This window comes from Trichomycterus rosablanca, chromosome 12 (assembly GCF_030014385.1).
Source record: "Trichomycterus rosablanca isolate fTriRos1 chromosome 12, fTriRos1.hap1, whole genome shotgun sequence".
In the NCBI taxonomy this organism is placed as follows: domain Eukaryota; kingdom Metazoa; phylum Chordata; class Actinopteri; order Siluriformes; family Trichomycteridae; genus Trichomycterus; species Trichomycterus rosablanca.
In genome coordinates, this window is record NC_085999.1 from 27834161 (window position 1) to 27851023 (window position 16863).

Here is a 16863-nt window from a genome sequence, read left to right on the forward strand (position 1 = left end):
ATAGATCTGTTTTAAACGACCTATAGCCTATGTTGGGTCTTCGAGAATGGACGCATATTTTATTTGCTTACCACAAAGAAAGATTCTGATTCAGTTGTTGATGCAGATCTTGCTGAAGTAGACCAAGGTGAGGGAGCTACCACCACCAGTTCACCAGAAGTGAATCCAATACAGCAACCATAATCAGAAAATACCAAGTTAATATGCCTTTATTGTGGATTCATAGAATTTGGCATGAGCAAGAACACAAAACATTTTGTCATCCTTGCTGAATGTGTAAGAATAATATACGAGGGTTTTTCAAAAAGTTTCCTCACTTTTTTAAAACTCTGTTTATTAAGAATTTCAAAAATAAATGACATCACTTTTCTACATAGTCACCTTTTGATGCATTTTTCCCAGCATCGTACCAACTTTTAATGCCATCAGCAAAAACGTTTTGGTTGAGCATGTAGCCACTGATGCACCGCTGCTTTCACATCCTCTTACAGCTTCTCTGAGTGGTCCAAAAAGGTGAAAATCAGATGGCGCTAAATCGCGAGCAATTACTACTCCTCCGGCCGTCACCGTTTCCAACCAAAATCTAAAAGTGCTGAAACTTTTTGAAGATCCCTCGTAATCTGTGTCGGGGGGTCCAATTTATTTTTTTATTTTTTTGGAGCACAGGGAGTTCTAGGAGAGAAACGGTTGAGTACTGCTGATATAGACTACCTCAAAATCAGAAGCTGACTTAGATAGATCAGCTAGGCAGATGCATTGTGTATAGTTTGTTTAACTCAACTTTCTGCATGTTGATAAATACTAACATCAGCTAGTTAATACAATGTGCTAACTAACACCACACCACACCCCCACACCCCAAAAAACATAGTTTTACCTCTTTTCGGAAGGTCTATGTATTTATTAACAGGGTTAGACCTAGCCCAACCACCCTACCCTTCTCAAACTATAATTCAAACCATGGATGTAACAACAACAGACATGGCTACTAAGCTGCTGACACATACAGACTGAGAAGAGACAGTACTAAACATATGAAAAAGTTAGAAGCCAAAAAAATATGCATGACAATCAGTAGTATATTTATAATCATATTTAAGTGTAAATAATATTTATAATACAGCACAGAAAAATGTAAGAGAGACTTCATGCGAGCATGTTAGATTTAAAAGCTACGCCAGGCCGCACTGTCGCCTCACAGCAAGAAGGTCCGGGTCCTTTCTGTGTGAAGTTTGCATGTTCTCCCCATGCTTGGGGAGCTCTGGTTTCCTCCCACAGTCCAAAGACATGCAAGTGAGGCGAATTAGACATACAAAATTGTCCATGACTGTGTTTGACATTAAACTTGTGAACTGATGAATCTTGTGTAATGAGTAACTACAGTTTCTGTCATGAATGTAACCAAAGTGTGTAAAACATGATGTTAAAATCCTATTGATAGAGGTATGATAGAGGTATATGATAAAGGTGGCAACACTAAGAGGTGTCAAATTAAAGTAAAAACCTTATTTTTAAAAATGTTGGGGCATTTTGTAAAAGGCAGTAAAAACAAGATTCTTTGTTAATTCTTTTTAATCTTTATTAAACTGACAAAGGTAAAAATATAATCCAATATTTTCACTGACCCATCTCAATGTATTTTTGAAATATAAACAAATTTGTATTGTATAATACAATATTTAGTGCAAAAATATGAAGTGGTTCTAAAAAATGATACACAGTTACTGTACATCACAACAATCCTGAGAAAGTATTACACCTCACAGCTGCTGGAGACAGTGTTCTCCAAAAAAATCCCAGAATCTGGGACTTTAAATATATATAGAGAGAGAAAGGTCATACTCACCGCGGCAAAAATACATCAAATATACGATAGTAAGAGGCAAAAGATAGCACCATTCATAACCCTTTTCAAGGTGGCAGAGCCTATCTCCAAGCTTAAATCAGATACGTTTGTATATTGCTTTTTCACCGGAGCCTGTTCTCTTAGATCAGTGGACTTATCAAACATCAAATGTTATCCATTATACCTCGGATCGAGTCGAGCCGTACTCCTGGTTCCTATTGTGCTGGTTTAGAAAGGTAAAGATCAAACACTAGACCCTTATGTTCTGATAACCACTATTTGTTCCAAATGAGAGAACATCTGAAGATCTACAATTGCGAGGAAGAACACTGTGATATATTGTTATGATTTTGGATGATTCTGTGCTGGTTGCGTCATGGTTTGCAATCGGACGGGAGTCTAAAGTAGATTCATCAGAATGTGTGAACGAGGCAATAGGAAACACTTTGCACTTCCATAGTCGAGGATGGAGTAATATATTTTACCATGGTTTTGCACACACAAGAAGGTCAACAAAAAACACTAAAACACATCTAAATTGTAAATAAACACAAATAAATGATACATAACAAATCACAAATTAACCCACCATGCTAATAAACACACATATAATGAGATATTGACATTTTTACTTTACGCTAATTTAACCGGTGACATGCTGCACTATGGGAACACTTAAAACACACATGAGAAGTGACTATTAAGGGCTTTAATAATACCATGTCTAAAAGTGAAACATCAACAAGAAGCAAGCGATCAAAGCAAGTAAAAAAAAGAAATGAATCTGGATGAAGGAGTGGATTTGGCTACCTAGCCAGCAGGGATCGTCTGTTCTGTTCTGCAGAGAGAGTTGGAGATAAGTAAATATTTTGCAATGAATTATGGTTTGGCGTGGACAGTAAGGTCACAAATACTGTAAAGCTTGTGTGATATTTGCTAGATATTTTTCTGGAGTCTGCGAGCAATCGTCTCTCGATTGCTATGTGTGAACTGTTCAATTACTCAATCCAAGTGGCTTGCAGATAGCTCGCAGATTCAAGAAAAATATCTAGCAAATATCTAGCAACCCGGTGGAGGAGTGTAAATGTGTGTGGGTGTTTTATCAGAATTTTTAGACATAGAATCATTAAACCCCTTTGCCAGGTCTTCTGTGGTTTTTTTTGTGTGTGACAGAATGTAGTTTGGGAGACCAGACAGACCCGTCTGTGATTTCTCCTGCTGATAGATTGTGTAGTGTGTGACCCCCAATCGCAGATCAGTCATGTAGTTTGAAAACCACAGCGACTTCAAAGACTCCCGATTACGAGGGATCAAGTTGTGTAGTGTGAACTGTACAGTGATCTGGACACCTTGAAAGTCATGTAGTGTGAACTTAGCATAAAGTGTTTCAGTTTTAGGGCAGTTGTAGCCTATTGTTAAGATACTAGTATCGGTTAAGATACTAGACTAGCAATCAAAAGGTCGCTGGTTTACGCCCCTCTACTGCCAGGTTGCCACTGTTGGGCAATTGAGCAAGGCTCTTAACCCTCAATTGCTTAGACAGTATACTGTCACAGTAGTGTCAGTCACTTTGGATAAAAGGGTCTGCTAAATGCCAAAAATGTAAATGTAAGTTTTAGTCTGACTCCGCCCACTTTATAAAGTGACCCCAGCAGCACATTTTGGCTGTCCAAATGATTTTTATATGGCTCTTATTGGAGCATATTCTGTTAAAAAAGATGATTTAAATAAAGTAGAAAGAGGTAACAGGCGTCTGGTATGACTAATTAACTACAATGATAACAATGACATGTCTACATTTAAATGTATTAAACAGTATTTTTCCCTCTTATGATACACTTGCTCTGGTTCTCCAGATATTTTCACTTAATTTGCAGTACTATACATAATTTAATACTGACCACATTATTGAGCACCTGAAAAAAACTGTTACATTATATACAAGTACTCAGTATAAGTAAAACTGACTGCACAGACATCTGATCAATTTCCGTGAAGATTTTTAGTCATCCAGGCAATCAACGTGTCCACCAGTAGTAGTTCAATTTGACGGGAATGGTTTTGTAATCCCGAGGATCTTTTGCCACTCATCCAAGAGCCTTGGCATTTATATCACTGCATCAATCAGACCTGTGACCTGATGAAATGTGCTGGGGCCAGACGAGAGTCTATCTGCAGGTGTGAATTGGTGTGAAACCACCGTGGTAAAAATGTTAGGATAAAAGGTTGTTCCAGTTTGACAGAGATAACCTTCTTCATGGCCCTTTTTAAACCCACTGTCTTTGCTGTGCAGGAAGTGTACACCGTGTTCTTGAAACTATATTCAGCGTGCTTCACACCAAGTTGTTTCCATTAAGGATTTAAGCTCATCTGTGTGGGATCATGCATTTCTAGAGCAGCTGTTTTGACTCATCAGTTTACAAATATCTTATTACAGATTGAATGTGCGCATATGACTAAGATTAAATGTTGTGGAATAAAAAAAAAGCCTCATTCACTAAAAATAGGCGGGTAGTGATTATTTTTAATAGTATTTAGGTATTTAGGCATCTCTATTGGGTTTTACTCAGAACGTCGACTAGACCAACACAAACTTGAGGATGTTTAGACATCTACTGTAGATGTGATCTTGCTTTTGTATTTTAAATCATTGTCAAGCTGCATAACCCAGAGTCCCAATTATTAGATCTGGTTGCAGTGAACATATTACTGCTTTCTACCCCAAAACATTAACTTTTGCCTAATCTCTTTTGTCCTGTGACAAATTCTAACCTACAGTATGTGATTGCTGGTGACATCTGGACTTCTTTAGATGTTTTTTCTTGGATCCTCTGGGATCCAAGCTTAGACAAATAAAAGAATTAAGGGCCAAACAGTTGCAGCTTTGTGGTTTGGGACATAAATCCTTGACCTTCTGTACAATAGGTCAGTCTCTTAACGGCTGAACCATCACTGCCCTCCAAATCTACTGTTTCCTAGTTGGGAAATTAAATCCCAGTCTACCGTGTGACAGGTAGGGACGCTAACTGCTATATTAATGAGAATAACTAGGCGGTATCAAAAGCATTTTTATTAGTTTGTGCTGCTGATTGTTTAACATTTTTGTTTGTTTGTTTTTTGTTTGCATTTTCTTCCCCTTTTCTCCCAACTTTTAGCGTATCCAACTACCCAATAGCATTATGCCTCTTCTCTACTGATGCTGATCCGCACCCCGATTAAGGAATACGAGACTGACACACACCTCCTCTGACTCATGTGTAGTAGCCGACTGCATCCTTTCACCTACACAAAGAGAGTTCATATGCTGATCAGCATTGTGTACGGAGAGCCACACCCTGATCAACTCATTATTTCTCGACTATTTGCAGGCCATCAATCAGCCAGCAGAGGTCGTAATTGCCTCAGTCATGAGGAGTCCCTATCCAGCTTCCACCCTGTATGAACAACAGCCAGTCGTCTTGTGTCCAGCCGAGACCTGAGTTTCGAACCGATGTGTTTGAAATGTCATGCTGTCAAAAAAAATGTCAGCTGGTGTGCTAGCGTGTTTTACTACCTGAGCGCCATAACATTTCTTTGCTGGACCCTGTTTCTGTTTTTAACAGTGACTTTATTTTAGAAGAAGAAGACGCCATCATTTTGTCATATATACATATACAGGTGTACAGTAGAATGCAATTATTTATTTACGTATCCCAGCTTGTTTGGAAGCTGGGGTCAGCCATTGTACGGTTCCCCTAAACCAGAGAGGGTTAAGGACCTTGCTCAAAAACTTAAAAGGTTTTGTAAGCATGTTCTTGTTCTTAATTTGATGCTTTCAACACATTCCAAAAGATTTGGGACAGAGCAATATAGGTAAATAGTTAATAGGTAAAGCTATCATGATAGGTAAATCCTATTACAATAACTAACTAACTAAATAAATAAATAAATAAAACAAAAAAACACATTAGTAAATAGTCAAAGAGTGTAGGAAGCATTTCCTAGTGGCTTATTGCAAGCAAGGAATCTGAAATGTTTAAGATTAAATATTAAAATCACATTTTCAGTTTCCATTTTTCTCCCGATTTAGTGTAGTCAGTTTGTCTTGCGCTGCTGGGGAACCCCGATTTTTTGCAGTTGAGGAGGGTACATTGCTGCTCACGCCTCCTCTAACCCACGCGCTGCTTTTCCACCCATGTACTCTGCACAGGTACCTCTATCCGCAAATCAGGGTCCTTACACAGTGTTTGAAGACCCTGCCCACATAGTCCGGTCATCCCTCCCTGCAGGCACTACCAATTATGCCTGCTAGAGGGCACCCAGCTGCCCGGTGGCAGCGGCGAGTGTAGAACCTAGGAGTTCAGAATCTCGGTGCTGGTGTGCTAGCGGAATATCCCGCTGTGCCACCTGGGTGCATGATTTCTGTTCTTATTTACATATTTTCACTGTCCTTACTATTTATGTACCAAAAAACTATAGGCATGAAAGAAAACAAAAGACGCACCACACAAAAACGTTTTGCTGTCATCAATGCCAAAATGCTAACCAGACTACTAACTGTCGATTCTCTTTTAGGCTGTCCAGTGTCTCAAAATGGCTCAGGCTGTATGAACCCTGTCATGGCCTTCCAGGGGTGTATGCGTCTAATCCTCATCAACAACCAAGCTATGGACTTCATGCACATCCAACAAGGGCTGGTGGGAAGCTGGAATGAACTAGACTTTGACATCTGTGGTATTCAAGACAGGTAAAATATGCATTTTGTTTACATTAGAGTACATTGATAGAAAGGTGCTTTTACTCATGAGCAAGTAACCCATGTCATGGGCACTAATAGACCCTCATATCATAATAGGCCTTTGCTTTTGAGTTTTACACCGGTGACAATCTGGGTGGGTCCTTTACTGCTTAGGGCATTGTTGACACATATGACTTCTGCTGTGCATTTGTGGATGCAGCATCAAATAGTATTTATTGACTAAAGTTTGTAAAGATTTTCCCAAGCCTATGTGATGGTATCCATCATTAAAGCATGCTGTAAGGTTCAAAGAGCGTTGCCATTCAGTAGAGATTTTCATCCTTATTCCTGATGCACAGAGATTTATTCTAATTTTCTAAATTTTTAATAATATTATGCACTGTTAAGCATTTTGCTTACAGACATAAAAAGTCCTTCTTGTAAAAATCCAAGGATCACTTTTAAAACCAACACTACACGGTTGAAAGCATATGGAGACTATGCATGTACAGTGGTACCTTTTAACTGGACGTCCCCTAAACTCAAAATCTTTGAAACTCGACGCCCTTCATTAAGAAATTTGTACGTTTACCTTAAACTTGATGTCTGTGCGACTGCCGCTTTGTTCAGCGCTTGGCTTGAGCAATGCAGTAAGACATCATCAAAGTGCGAATATGAGATGAATCTGCATTTGTGTGGAGTCAAATTAACTCAGAAAACATCCACATGTATCTGTGTTTAGCTGGATTTCCTCCTGTTTCACTTTTAAACTTGTGTTATAGCTCGGGGTGCTGAGAAATGGTGAGAATCAGCTTTTCCGAGAGTCTAAAACTTATTGTTTGTGAAAAAAAAAGCTTAACGTGACTTAATGTATTAAAAGAACGACATAGAAACACTAAACCTCTCTTAATTATTACTGCTCATTATTCTCATTATTCAATTATTCTCTCCGCTAATTAAATTCCTTGCTTGTTGTTTTAGTACAATAAGTCACGTTAAGCTTTGTGCACCACCACACTCCATAAGAAATAATGGCACAGCCAGCACAAAAGCTATTGTGTCACTTCTTATGTAAATGCGTCTTTACTGAACAGAATACGGTATTCCAAGATCAAGCATCTCCACGATTAAGAAGCGTAAGGAAACAATAAAGAAGTAAAGCTAAAATGCAGGTTTTATTGTATTTAACTGTTTTTAATTGTATTTTAGTGTTTTTATATTATATTTGTGTTATTTTCAGTGTATAAGTGTCAAAAACAATCCCATTATTTTACCTTAGTCTAAAATATATACAATATATATACGACGCCACTTCCAGAACCAACTGACGTTGAGTTTCAAGGTACTATTGTATTGTTAACATTTTAAACATTTAAGTCAAATGTTTAGCGTTTAGGCATTTTCCAAATGATGAGAGTTTGCTAACGCACACCCACAATGGCTGAAGTGGTTCACAGGCCATGCCTGCCTCAGTAGGTCCAAAAACACCAACAATTTTCTGCCACTGTCTAGCCAATGATTGTGTCTGTAGAGCTTTGATGGCATCACTAGGACTCAAACCTGGGGCTGCACAGCGGTAAGTTAACGCATTAAACTGCTGGGCAACCCAAGTGCCTTTTATTTCTTTTTTTTTTAAACGTCTTGAACTGAGATCACTTTTGGCCTGTCAACAGAGCAAAGGATAGAAGGACAGAGTCACTTTATTGTCACTTTAGCAGCAACTACACAGACTAAGACTGCCTACTAAGAGAACATCAGAAAAAAAAGAAAAGAAAAACACCCCATCTGACAGTTTCCAGCACTTCTGGCTTCTGGCAAGCTGTGGAGCTGGCACGCAATGCTCTGAGACCATCACCCGGTGCAGCGTGACAGCTGGTCATGAATGATTTAGAAGTGCCATTGATGAAGGGGTCTCATCATGTTCACATAAGTTCACTATTAATAAAAAACCACTCTCCGCGGACAGGCCAGCGGGACATGTCTCTGCTTGGAAATATCAGTGCATCAGGGAAAGCAGTGGAAGCCTTCCCTGAGAATATGGTAATTCGATTTAGCTGCAGAGCTGTCCTTTAGGGAGTTAAATGTCAAATGAAGGTGGTGAAGGACAGTGATTTGGAGGCATATTTTAAAGGATTGTGAGACTTAATAATATTAGTAATAATAATAGTGTATTTGATTTCTAATGAGATAGATCTGTGTTTATTAAAAACTAATAATAAATTGGTACATTATGTAAAATGCTAACACAAGCAAAAAGCAGTCATTTGTAAATTCTCTATGTATTTAATTGCAAACAGAACAAAAAAAACACTTTTTGTTTCACCTGTTTGTTAAAATATGCTCAGAATAAATTTGGTGCCTGCAACATGATCCGAACAAGCTTAAAAAAAAACAGTATTTTTGAATACTTACAACATATCAGTTTCACCATAGAAAAAAAATGATAGTGATATTAAAAACAACAACAATAATAATAATAATAATAATAGCAACAATAATAAAAAAAAATAATAATAATAATTGCAACAATAAAAAACAATAATAATAATAATAATAGCAAAAATAATAAAAACAATAATAATTACAATAATAATAATATTAACAACAACAACAAAACAACAGTAATAATAACAATAATAATAATAATAATAATAATAATAATAATAATGATAATAATATTAACAACAACAATAATAACAATAATAACAATAAAATAATATTAACAACAAAACAATAATAATAATAATAACAATAATAATAATAGCAAAAAAATAAATAATAATAATAATAACAACAATAATAATAATAATAACAATAATAATAATGATAATAATAATAATAATACCGCATTTCTATTTAATTTTAAATTCATGCATTCCTCAACTTTCTCAATGTAAATAAGCACATACTAGCCACCAACTTTAGTCAGACTTTCCAACAAGGAATTAGGAGGATAAGCCACAAAGAAAAAATATATTTATAATCAAAATTATATAATAATATTATCTAAAAAAGAACAAATAATAATACATGTTCATGTTCCAGCATGACTATGCCTCTCTGCACAAATTAAGCATTATAAAGAAAGAAAATTAGTGAAATCCCAGCATTACTATGGCCATCCATTACTATGGATGTGCTGGCTGGAGATCTAAACTGTATTTGTGCTTCAATAGATCACATCGTAGGAGTACGATTATATTATGCTCACAGACAATCTGCCGCAAAGCACCATGCTGCACATCCTGTCAGCCCAAAAGAAAAGGTAATTAGAAATAAAGAAAACGGGTGACTCTCCCACTCATTTGTTTTTACCATCCAGTACTCATGGACTACCGTCACACCTACTGCGGTGTAACAGCGGGTTGATTGAGGCCCCCTGACTTTAGCAGTCGGTAATGAGGTAACCCAGAGGATGTAGCGCTGAGCTGCATCATAAAGCGAACATCTTCCTGTGTATAAATAGGGCTATGATAGCTAGCCTGGCTCTACTGGCACAGCAGGAGACCTGAGCAGCAAATCATTTGTTTGTTTAAGGAACAAAATGTTATTTTTTTTGTCGCAGGAACAAACCTAGAAGAATAATGGTAAGTGGAGCAACACAATGATCCCAATTTGCATTTAAACAGCGTTGGACACATCACACAATTGTGTGTAATAATACAACCCCAAATCAGAAAGCTGGGACAGCATGGAAAAAGCAAATAATAAAAAGCACAGAGTTTCTTACATTTACTTTGACTTTAATTTAATTGCAGACAGGATGAACCTGAGATATGTCATGTTTTGCCAGAAGCAAAACATGCCAGCCCAGTACCCGTACCCTCTTCTTCCTCAGCCATGCCTTTGTAATGTGTGCAGCATGTGGTTTTGCATTGTCTTGTTGAAAAATGCATGGACATCCCTGGAAAAGATGACGTCTTGAAGGCAGCACATGTTGCTCTAAGATCTCAATGTACTTTTCTGCTTTAATGCTGCCATCACAGAAGTGTAAAATACCTTTGCCAAGGGCACTGACACAGCCCCATACCATGACAGACCCTGGCTTTTGGATGTGTTGCTGATAACAGTCTGTCTGGTTCTTTTTGTCTTTGGTCCGGAGCACATGGCGTCCATTTTTCAAAAAAAAAAAAAAGACATCTGACCACAATACTCATTTCCACTGTGTGATGGTCTACATGGTTAACATAAGGCTTCTTTGTTTGCACAGTAACATTTTAAATAACATTTGTGCATGTAACTCCGTATTGTAGTGCTTGGCAAAGGTTTGCCAAAGTAATCCCTCACCCATGTGGTTATATCAGCTATTGTTGAGTGGCGGTTCTTGATGCAGTGCCGTCTAAGGGATCAAAGATCACAGGCGTTCAGCTTAAGCTTGCGCCCTTGGCTTTTATGCACTGAAATTCCTCTCGATTTCTTGAGTTGTTTATGATAATATGCACTGTAGAGGGAGAAATATGCAAATCCCTTCCAATCTTTCTTTGAGGTACATTGTTTTTAAACATTTCAATCATTTTCTCACACATCTGTTGACAAACTGGAGATTCTCTGATCATCTTTGCTCAGACGCTAATAAAGCATAGAAATTGGTCCTATTTTGTTACACATGCTTTATGGAGGTAGTTCCTTAAGCCAGCAAAGCCTGACACAAAACTGTTAAAAATTATCAATATATATTAATAGCTTAAAACCCATATTATATTATATTTTCTTGAATTAAATTAAATGTATTTGGCTTTTTGTCTTTATTTTGCATTTTTTCTCTGTTTTCTTATGTCATTTTATCCTTTTATACTAACATTGCTTGTCCACCACTGCCTGGACTTGTGTTCGAGCCTTTGTTTTTCCTGGACAGGCGCTCCAACAACACAAATAGTGGTGCCTGAATGAGAAAAAACTTTCTTGCTGTGCCTCTTGCAACCATAATTCATACTGCCAGCATGAGGAGTGTACAAATACAGAAAGGACAGAAGCATTTGTTAGACTGTGCTAGCATGGGGATTCGAAACTGACTAAATTGGAAAAAACGGGATAGAATTGCAGATAGCATTGAGACCATGTTTATATCTTATAGGGCAGTTGTAGCTTAGCGGTTAAGGTACTGGACTAGTAATCAAAAAGGTTGCTGGGTTAAGCCCTACCACTGCCAGGTTGTCACTGTTGGGCCCTTGAGCAAGGCCCTTAATCCTCAATTGCTTACTATAAGTCACTTTGGATAACAGCGTCTGCGTCTGCTACAAAGGCTACCAATGCATATTATGCATTATTATTACACTATTATTATGTCATATCCAAATGTAATGGACAATAATGATTACCCCAATGTACACTACATGCACCAAAAGTAAGCGGACACCTAAAAATTAGCTTGTTGGATAACCAGTTCCAAAAACAATAGACATTTATTTGAATTTGTTTTGGAGAGGCTTTTCCCAAGGTTTTGGAGTACATGCTTGTGGGAATTGTGCTAATTTATACAAAATAGCATTTTGGGGGCCCAGGCACATTGGGATAATCTGCTAGCACACCAGCGCCAAGATTCTGAGCTCCCGGGTTTAAATCTCGCCTCTGCTACCGGTCAACTGGGTGCTCTCTAGCAGGCACAATTGGCTAATGCCTACAGCAGACAAAACTGGCTTTGAGTCTGCTGGGTGGGAAAAGGCCGGACTAACAAAGGGGTGGGGTTATCAATGCTGTGTAAGGACCTTGGTTGCCCAGGGCACCTCTACAAAAAGTGGATGAGCACAGAGATCGAGGACGTGGCTCTAATCGCTCAAATACACCCAAGTATGGGAGAATAAGAAGGGACTGGTGGACTGTGCACACATCGGAGGGAGTGTGTGCTCAGCGAATATTTATCCTCCTCCCAAGAAGGATGAGTTCCTGCTGAGTCTGGTTCCTCTCAAGGTTTCTTCCTGTAATTTTAAGGGAGTTTTTCCTTGCCACTGTTGCCCTCGGCTTGCTCAACAGGGGTTTTTGGTCTGTTGGTCCTGCATTCTGTAAAGTTGCTTTGAGACAATGTCCATTGTAAAAAGCGCTATATAAATAAATTTGACTTGACTAGACTCTCCTTGGATGCCATTGGGGTCGCCAGCAGCACATTGGCTATGCCAAATTGGGAGGAGAAAGGGGTAAAATGCATAAAAAGCTATTTAAAAAATAGAATTTCGAAGTGAAGGCTGGACTCACAATCAACATTCCAGTTCACCCCAAGGATAGAGTTGAATAGAGTTCAGGTCAGGGTTCTGGGCAGGCCACTGGAGTTCTTTCACTTTAAAATGGTCAATGAATATTAGTTTTTATATAAATTAATTTATGTCCCTTGCAATAATCAGGTGGCGTCCATATACTTTTGTCCATATAGTGTACTGTTTTCTAAATACCCAAGTCATTTCTAAACTGATAAAGCATGATCAAACACTACACATTTTCATGTGTGGTCTCGGATGCTGCATTTCCTGTAATCCTTCCTACAGTGTAACCCACGGAGGCCATGATTAATCATGAAACTGGAACGCTTACTCCCCCTAATGCTCCAACGTCCATTAGAAGCCATTATGTAAGTAAGCCAGTAAAAGTAACATTATTACATAATGAAATGAGGCAGGAAAGTAGGAAGAATCCATTGGAAATATATGATGATGGTGCCACACTTCTGTGGTTAAAAGGTACACTGGTCAATAGTTTAATGGTCCTAACACTACAAACACGGTGAGTGGTAAAGACGATGAAACAATGATGTTTAAGCTGTTTGATCAGAGAAACAGTGTTATAAGACTTTAAGACAAAGCGTCTGAAAACCACAAGCCCGGGCTGGCTTGTTTACATCTCTTTATCTCTTCTACCAGTAATCCAGACCACCAGTTCCAGCAAGTGCCTCCCAGTCCACATCCATTAACTTCTCAGATTCTCAGAAATAAAGTGGTAAAATCTGGGAGTCATGGCACCCCTCGTAAGCTGCACACTCAACAGAAAAACCACTTTTGAAATCTCAAAACTGACTCAACACAAACTAAACTAAAATAATATTAATAATTATGTGTGTGTGTGTGTATGTGTGCATGTGAGAGTTCAGTGTTAGTTTGTGTATGTGTGAGCGTGTGTGTGTATATATACAGTATGTGTAAGCGCAATATGTGTCGAAATCACAAAGTGTGTGTGTATGTGTGAGTGTATGCATGCATGGGAGTTTGTGAGTGTGTGCGAGTGTGTGTTTCTGTATGTGTGTGTGTGTGTTTGTAGTGTATGATTTAGTGTTGGTGAGTGTGTGCATGTGTGAGTGTGTTTGTAGTAAGGTGCAAATTGCAATACTGTGCAAGGATGCAGGTAATATAGTCACTAAGTAGTTGTATCTATTAAAGTCCAAGGGAGGAAGAGTCCAGGGAGCAAGACTGTTGTAATGTGTGTGGGTGTGAGTAAGTGTATGCGCATGTAAGTCTGAGTGTGTGTGTATATGTTTGTATGTGTGTATATTTGAGTAATTATGTGTATGTGTGCAATTAAGTACGTGAGTGTTAGTTGTGTGTGTGAGCATGTGTTATAAATTATGTCACAGTCTAAGTGTGTATGTACGTATGTGTACATGTGAGAGGTGAGTGTTAGAGTGTGTATATACAGTATATATACAGTGTATCACAAAAGTGAGTACACCCCTCACATTTCTGCAAATATTTCATTATATCTTTTCATGGGACAACACTATAGACATGAAACTTGGATATAACTTAGAGTAGTCAGTGTACAACTTGTATAGCAGTGTAGATTTACTGTCTTCTGAAAATAACTCAACACACAGCCATTAATGTCTAAATGGCTGGCAACATAAGTGAGTACACCCCACAGTGAACATGTCCAAATTGTGCCCAAATGTGTCGTTGTCCCTCCCTGGTGTCGTGTGTCAAGGTCCCAGGTGTAAATGGGGAGCAGGGCTGTTAAATTTGGTGTTTTGGGTACAATTCTCTCATACTGGCCACTGGATATTCAACATGGCACCTCATGGCAAAGAACTCTCTGAGGATGTGAGAAATAGAATTGTTGCTCTCCACAAAGATGGCCTGGGCTATAAGAAGATTGCTAACACCCTGAAACTGAGCTACAGCATGGTGGCCAAGGTCACACTGCGGTTTTCCAGGACAGGTTCCACTCGGAACAGGCTTCGCCAGGGTCGACCAAAGAAGTCGAGTCCACGTGTTCGGCGTCATATCCAGAGGTTGGCTTTAAAAAATAGACACATAAGTGCTGCCAGCATTGCTGCAGAGGTTGAAGACATGGGAGGTCGGCCTGTCAGTGCTCAGACCATACGCCGCACACTGCATCAACTCGGTCTGCATGGTCGTCATCCCAGAAGGAAGCTGACGCACAAGAAAGCCCGCAAACAGTTTGCTGAAGACAAGCAGTCCAAGAACATGGATTACTGGAATGCCCTGTGGTCTGACGAGACCAAGATAAACTTGTTTGGCTCAGATGGTGTCCAGCATGTGTGGCGGCGCCCTGGTGAGAAGTACCAAGACAACTGTATCTTGCCTACAGTCAAGCATGGTGGTGGTAGCATCATGGTCTTGGGCTGCATGAGTGTTGCTGGCACTGGGGAGCTGCGGTTCATTGAGGGAAACATGAATTCCAACATGTACTGTGACATTCTGAAACAGAGCATGATCCCCTCCCTTCGAAAACTGGGCCTCATGGCAGTTTTCCAACAGGATAACGACCCCAAACACAACCTCCAAGATGACAACTGCCTTGCTGAGGAAGCTGAAGGTAAAGGTGATGGACTAAACCCAATTGAGCACCTGTGGCGCATCCTCAAGTGGAAGGTGGAGGAGTTCAAGGTGTCTAACATCCACCAGCTCCGTGATGTCATCATGGAGGAGTGGAAGAGGATTCCAGTAGCAACCTGTGCAGCTCTGGTGAATTCCATGCCCAGGAGGGTTAAGGCAGTGCTGGATAATAATGGTGGTCACACAAAATATTGACACTTTGGGCACAATTTGGACATGTTCACTGTCGGGTGTACTCACTTATGTTGCCAGCCATTTAGACATTAATGGCTGTGTGTTGAGTTATTTTCAGAAGACAGTAAATCTACACTGCTATACAAGTTGTACACTGACTACTCTAAGTTATATCCAAGTTTCATGTCTATAGTGTTGTCCCATGAAAAGATATAATAAAATATTTGCAGAAATGTGAGGGGTGTACTCACTTTTGTGATACACTGTATATATATATATACACTGCCTGGTCAAAAAAAGGTCACACACTCTAATATTTGGTTGGACCGCCTTTAGCTTTGATTACGGCACACATTCGCTGTGGCATCGTTTCCACAAGCTTCTGCAATGTCACAACATTTATTTCTGTCCAGAGTTGCATTAATCCTGATGAATCCTGGCATTGTTATCTTGGAATATGCCCGTGCCATCAGGGAAGAAAAAATCCATTGATAGAATAACCTGGTCGTTCAGTATATTCAGGTAGTCAGCTGAACTCATTCTTTGGGCACATAACGTTACTGAACCTAGACCTGACCAACTGCAGCGACCCCAGATTATAGCACTGCCCCCACAGGCTTGTACGGTAGGCTCTAGACATGATGGGTGCATCACTTCAGCCTCCTCTCTTCTTACCCCGATGCGCCCATCACTCTGGAACAGGGTAAATCTGGACTCATCAAACCACATGACCTTCTTCCATTGCTCCAAAGTCCAATCTTTATGCTCCCTAGCAAATTGAAGCCATTGTTGCTCACTGACAAGTGGTTTTCTTAAGGCTGCACAGCTGTTTAGTCCCAATCCCTTGAGTTCTCTTTGCATTGTGCATGTGGTAATGCTCTTACTTTCACTATTAAACATATCCCTGAGTTCTACTGTAGTTTTTCTACCATTTGATTTCACCAAACGTTTAAGTGATCGCCGATCACGATCATTCAAGATTTTTTTCCGACCACATTCCTTCCTCGAAGATGATGTTTCCCCACTGTCCTTCCACTTTTTAATAATGCGTTGGACAGTTCTTAACCCGATTTTAGTAGTTTCAGCTTCTCCTTAGATGTTTTCTCTGCTTGATGCATGCCAATAATTTGACCCTTCTAAAACAGATTAACATCTTTTCCACGTCCACAGCATGTGTCTTTCGACATGGTTGTTTTTCCAGCATGCATATTGCTCTCTGTAAAGACATGGTTTGATGTCTTTGGTGTAGAGCAACTTAAGTAGCCTGCATGGATCCCTGAATTGAACCATAATAAACGCTTTTGGGATGAATTGGAACACTGATTACAAGGCAGGTTGTATTGTCTAAT

The 16863-nt window shown here is 39.2% G+C and overlaps 1 protein-coding gene across 1 annotated transcript in view; it reads left to right on the forward strand.

Moving 5' to 3' along the window:
• The window catches only part of cntnap5a (contactin associated protein family member 5a), a 190231-nt gene that overhangs the window by 124299 nt on the left and 49069 nt on the right, over nt 1-16863 (forward strand). Inside the window, exon 10 of the mRNA XM_063005402.1 lies at nt 6401-6572. Coding sequence (XP_062861472.1) covers nt 6401-6572 — 172 coding nt within the window. The remainder of the gene's footprint in view (nt 1-6400; nt 6573-16863) is intronic.